This window comes from Oncorhynchus masou, chromosome 24 (genome assembly GCF_036934945.1).
Source record: "Oncorhynchus masou masou isolate Uvic2021 chromosome 24, UVic_Omas_1.1, whole genome shotgun sequence".
Taxonomy (NCBI): Eukaryota; Metazoa; Chordata; class Actinopteri; order Salmoniformes; family Salmonidae; genus Oncorhynchus; species Oncorhynchus masou.
In genome coordinates this window covers 109,912,235-109,918,234 of record NC_088235.1, presented here as the reverse complement: position 1 = coordinate 109,918,234, position 6,000 = coordinate 109,912,235, and the positions used below count along the sequence as shown (strand labels likewise).

The 6,000-nt window shown below is 46.8% G+C and overlaps 1 protein-coding gene across 2 annotated transcripts in view; it reads left to right on the top strand.

Moving 5' to 3' along the window:
- Positions 1-897: 897 nt before the first annotated feature.
- LOC135513258 (WW domain-containing transcription regulator protein 1-like) overlaps positions 898-6,000 on the top strand; it is an 84,021-nt gene continuing 78,918 nt past the window's right edge. For both annotated transcript variants that reach the window (XM_064936110.1, XM_064936109.1), the window contains exon 1: positions 898-2,191. In XM_064936110.1, the coding sequence (XP_064792182.1) occupies positions 1,788-2,191 (404 nt within the window). In that variant the 5' untranslated portion in view covers positions 898-1,787. The remainder of the gene's footprint in view (positions 2,192-6,000) is intronic.

The window sequence follows — 6,000 nt, the reverse complement described above, 5'->3', positions numbered from 1 at the left end:
TGTACTCTTGTAGGTGAACTACTTCTATGACGTGATGGGGTTGGTGGTCTGAGGCCGGAAACGGACCAGTGAACCCAGACCAGACCCCCCCCCAGCCGGCCAAGGCCAGCCAGACTGAGGAGTCCATGGTTGCTTGGTAGGTACATTGTTGAGGACAGAGTAATTGTCCATCAAAGGGATTGGTTTACAGGGTGGCACACGCCATCTCTTAGCATTTGACATTACAAAGGACAGCTGCACCCTCTGTGGAGTACAAGGGCTTCTGGTTACTTTTATCGTGGCCTGTGTTACAGTTTCACACAGTGGTTAAAAGCCCGAAGGGCCACCGACTGGGAAACATATAGGAATCTATTCTAAAAAGTAAACAAACAAAACTGTTATCCATTTATCATCGTTATGAACATGGAGCTTAATTAATTTAGCCCACCAAACAGAGATTTAACCTGCTGCGTTCCAATACCCTAATGCTGAACTTTTTTATCAATTGAGCCAAAGGCATCTTTGCCCTGTGTACCACATTAGTGGATATTTTTTATTTTTTTAAAACCACATTTGAGAAAATTCACCTAAAAAAAAATATTTAAAAAACATTGGCTAAAATTCAACTGGATAACTTTGGGGGGGATAAAAATTAACCTAGATAAATAAAAAACGTGTTGATAAAATTCACCATGAGTGCAATGTGTTGACATTGTAATGAAACGACTGCAAGCACAATGTATTTGTCATTTTATCAAATATAGGCCCCTCGCCACACTATAGACTGGACCACTAAAGAATACGTGGGATTGAAAATTCACAAAGAGAAAAAGTAGTGTATCTGACTGGCGTGGGAGGGTTTATCAGTCATGCTACTATATATGGGCAAATTAATGAGAAACCTACTTCGAAGATCACTGCATAGTGTATGTATACTCGGGCAAAATCACAGAGAAACATTTATTTCAGTCAAAGTATCTAGGGCGGGGCACCAAGGGCTCAAATTTCAAATGGTTATTCAACAGATGGGTAGGCTAATGTTTTCACACCCACACTTGGGGTGTTGTGTGACAATCCGTTAGGCTACATTCAAAACGATTTCACGGCTGTTCTTTTTCCACCAAAAAAGTCATTATCTTCTACAGAACATTCAAAACACAAACATCCAGTCGACATTTTTAGATTAACTTTACTTAAATTGTTATATTTCAGTAAATAACTAGTTTAGAGCAGAACACAGGGCTGTCTCCAAACGGAAAGAAGCAGCTGTGATTTATTACAAAAACCATCTCGCAACAACTCTATTCCGCAACTTTGTGGCGTTGTGTTTGAACTATTTCAACATTTGCGTCATTGTTAGACCCGCCATCAATAGTTTGTAAATTGAGAGATATTTGTTTAGTAATCGTGAAACGGTGCAACCCCTCGAGCGCCGGAGGTCATGCATAATTCATGAGCGACTGCTGACACAGGCGTCGTAGAAAAGTTGAGTTTACAAACTTTGGGACAGGAGCAACAAGATCTACCGAACTGGCCGGAGCAAAGGGAAAGTAGCTACATTTAAAATTACTTTTCTCATGTAGGGACACATTCAGTTGTTCTCTATCTTACTCTAATAGAATAGTTTTATAGCGAGTTTGACGGCAGAAAGGTGAACTATTTTTGTCCACACAGAGGGTTTATAAAAGTTTGCCTGAGAGTAGCCTAGGCCTACTTCAGAAGGCTCAACGTTTGATATTTGTATAAAGCCTCAACTTTAACTCGTTTTTATATTTTCTGTATTGCTCTAACTTTTACACTAAGACAAAATGAGCAACCCACTTCAGCCAATGCCAGGACAACAAGTTATCCATGTCGCGCAGGACTCGGATACGGATCTCGAGGCGCTTTTTAATTCGGTTATGAACCCGAAACCCAGTTCATGGAGGAAAAAAATGTTACCCGACTCTTTTTTCAAGGAGCCAGATTCTGGATCTCACTCCCGACAGTCGAGCACTGATTCGGGCAGTCACCCGCCCAGGCTCACCGTACAACACGTACGGTCACATTCCTCGCCCGCAACTTTACAGATTGGATTGGGAGCCAACCCAACTCCAAGCCCGGTACATCACTCGCACATCCGCCACCAGTCTTTCGATGTTGCCGAAGAGTTGCCCCTGCCCCCTGGATGGGAGATGGCCTACACGTCCAACGGACAGAAGTACTTTCTCAAGTAAGTTGTTGTTGTTTATTCCACAGAAAACACACACGGTAAAGTCCCCAGTCCTTTCAATAAAACTAAACTCCATAATCTTTAAAGCACCACCGATCTGAAGTTCAGTCGGTGTAAAACTCACTTCAGATGACATTGGTTCATCTGAAATGATAGACTTATAAAGTGGACCGTGAAAAATCAGTGTAACTCTGAGAGTAAACCGCCAAAGCTTCAGATCACTGTGCTGAACGATTGGCCCCTTTGAACACCTATGTGGCAAATTTGACAGAATACACTGTTTTAGTCTCTGTCAGCTTAAACCTTATAATGCCATCCCCTGATTCACACAGGTCTAACCTAAGATATAACGTCGTGTAGCTAGCATCAAGTCATTTATGTGAGTCGTACCTGTCTGTGCTTGCAGTGGCCCCCTAGTGCTCTGTGTCAAACTTTTCACGCAGGCCCCAATGCTTTTGTTTTAGATGAATCTTCTTTCCAAAATTATTCAATGTTTTGTGCTAGGCCATATAATAACATGAAAACCTCTTAATACACTCAATGGAAAGTTTTGCCGTTTCAATAAGGGACGTATCCCCACGGGCAACGTGATAACAGACCACCTCTAGTCTAGTGTGCTTTGCAACAGCAGTGAAGTTGTCTTTGGTTTCGTTCTCTGAGCCCCAGCCGGTTAAACCACAATGGCTGTTATCTTCTGTGTCTTATCCTCACCCATGCACAGGGACAAGACACAATAACAGTAGATAGATGTCGTTCACACTGAGGTGTCACGCTGACCTTTCATCTCTCACCTCAGCACATGCCCACGGTGTACTGAAGTGTGTGTGTGTGACTGAAAATATCAGTGTTTAAATCAATGAAGAGGCTCTGTTCTGTCACCTGTTTTAAACACACACACCTACCTGTGATCACCTTGATAAGAAAGTGATTACCTTATCAGTGCTGCTGGCTCGTATCTCCCGATCTCTCCTGATGGAGACACCCGTCAGTCTCAATGCTAATGAGTGTTGCGACTCTTCACTCTGTGAAGAACTAGACGAACAGGCAGACCCATTCTTCCCTGGCCCAGGGGTCACCATGGCTACCTGACCCAAGGCAGAAGTGTGTGTGTGTGTGGTAGGGGTCACCATGGCTACCTGACCCAAGGCAGAAGTGTGTGTGTGGAGGGGTATGGGTCACCATGGCTACCTGACCCAAGGCAGAAGTGTGTGTGTGTGTGTGTGTGTGTGTTAGGGGTCACCATGGCTACCTGACCCAAGGCAGAAGTGTGTGTGGTAGGGGTCACCATGGCTACCTGACCCAAGGCAGTAGTGTGTGTGGTAGGGGTCACCATGGCCACCTGACCCAAGGCAGAAGTGTGTGTGTGGTAGGGGTCACCATGGCTACCCGACCCAAGGCAGTAGTGTGTGTGTGTGTGTGTGTGTGTGGTAGGGGTCACCATGGCTACCTGACCCAAGGCAGTAGTGTGTGTGTGTGGTAGGGGTCACCATGGCTACCTGACCCAAGGCAGAAGTGCGTGTGTGTGCGTGTGGTAGGGGTCACCATGGCTACCTGACCCAAGGCAGAAGTGTGTGTGTGTGTGTGGTAGGGGTCACCATGGCTACCTGACCCAAGGCAGTAGTGTGTGTGTGTGGTAGGGGTCACCATGGCTACCTGACCCAAGGCAGTAGTGTGTGTGTGTGTGGTAGGGGTCACCATGGCTACCTGACCCAAGGCAGAAGTGTGTGTGTGTGGTAGGGGTCAGCTCAGCAGGGTGTCCTCCAAAAGGATAGTTATTATAGAGGGTGTGAGAAAACACACCCTGGGTTTACACTCCGTTCAGCCTCAGGGGCAGCAGAGGGGGCCCCTGTGCTAAAACATACACATTCACTTCACACACCCTTTTTCACACACTGAGCCTCTGTTCCCAGATAACTCAACAGAACAGTATCAACAGCCCGGTGCCCATTGTCTCCAAAAGGAATCGGTATCCGTTTAACATTAACTTAAAGGGATACTTGGGGGATTTGGTCAGTGTCCCCTTTATCTACTTCAACACCAGAGTCAGATGAACTAGTACAGGGTAGGCAAACCTGGTCCTGGAGTGGCGTAGACAATCACTGAACGGATTAATTATCTCAGTTGGTCAGGCATGGTGTCTAGTTGGAACAAAAGCTTGCAGTACATGGGACAGGGTTGCCTAACCCTGAACTAGTGGATACCATTTTATGTCTGTGTCCAATATGAAGGAAACTGGAGGTAGATTCGCAAAGCCAATGCTAAGTAGCTTTAGCATAATGACGAAGTCTATGGGTATCTACTAGCATGCTAAACACCAACTGACCAGGTAAAACTATGAATAAAACAAGCCAATGCTAAGTAGCTTTAGCATAATGATGAAGTCTATGGGTATCTACTAGCATGCTAAACACCAACTGACCAGGTAAACTATGAATAAAACAAGCCAATGCTAAGTAGCTTTAGTATAATGATGAAGTCTATGGGTATCTACTAGCATGCTAAACACCAACTGACCAGGTAAACTATGAATAAAACAAGCCAATGCTAAGTAGCTTTAGCATAATGATGAAGTCTATGGGTATCTACTAGCATGCTAAACACCAACTGACCAGGTAAAACTATGAATAAAACAAGCCAATGCTAAGTAGCTTTAGCATAATGATGAAGTCTATGGGTATCTACTAGCATGCTAAACACCAACAGACCAGGTAAAACTATGAATAAAACAAGCCAATGCTAAGTAGCTTTAGCATAATGACGAAGTCTATGGGTATCTACTAGCATGCTAAACACCAACTGACCAGGTAAACTATGAATAACAATGCTGTCAGAGGGGGTGTTCCCCAGGAAACAGGCAGCCATTGGGTTGAAAAGTAAAGCAGAGAGCTCGGGCTCCTGAGTGGCCGCAGCGGTCTAAGGCACTGCATCTCAGTGCTAGAGGCGTCACTACAGACACCCTGGTTCGATTCCAGGCTGTATCACAACTGGCCGTGATTGGGAGTCCCATAGGGTGGCGCGCAATTGGCCCAGCGTCGTTCGGGTTTGGCCTGTGTAAGCCGTCATTGTAAATAGGATTTTGTTCTTAATTGACTTGCCTCGTTAAATTTAAAAAAGAGAGGTTTGGCCTGTTCTGGCTGGCTGGCTGCATCCTGACTGACCGTCAGGAGAACTAACACACAACAGAGGGAGCACAGATCAGGAGGTCTGGCTGTTCATTAGCTAGATAACTTCCCAGAGGAGAGATGGGTGGGGGAAAAACACAGCGAGTTGAGGGGGTTGGACAAGTGGGAGGAAGGAGGGTGAAAACAACAGGGAGAAAGAGAAGGGTGTGAAAAGAGAGGGGAGGAGGCAGGGAAAGAGAGGGGAGGAGGCAGGGAAAGAGAGGGGAGGAGGCAGGGAAAGAGAGGGGAGGAGGCAGGGAAAGAGGCGTGGAGGAGGCAGGGAAACAGAGGGGGGAGGAGGCAGGGAAACAGAGGGGGAGGAGGCAGGGAAACAGAGGGGGAGGAGGCAGGGAAACAGAGGGGGAGGAGGCAGGGAAACAGAGGGGGAGGAGGCAGGGAAACAGAGGGGGAGGAGGCAGGGAAAGACAGAGGGGAGGAGGCAGGGAAAGACAGAGGGGAGGAGGCAGGGAAAGACAGAGGGGGGAGGAGGCAGGGAAAGACAGAGGGGGGAGGAGGCAGGGAAAGACAGAGGGGGGAGGAGGCAGGGAAAGACAGAGGGGGGAGGAGGCAGGGAAAGACAGAGGGGGAGGAGGCAGGGAAAGACAGAGGGGGAGGAGGCAGGGAAAGACAGAGGGGGAGGAGGCAGGG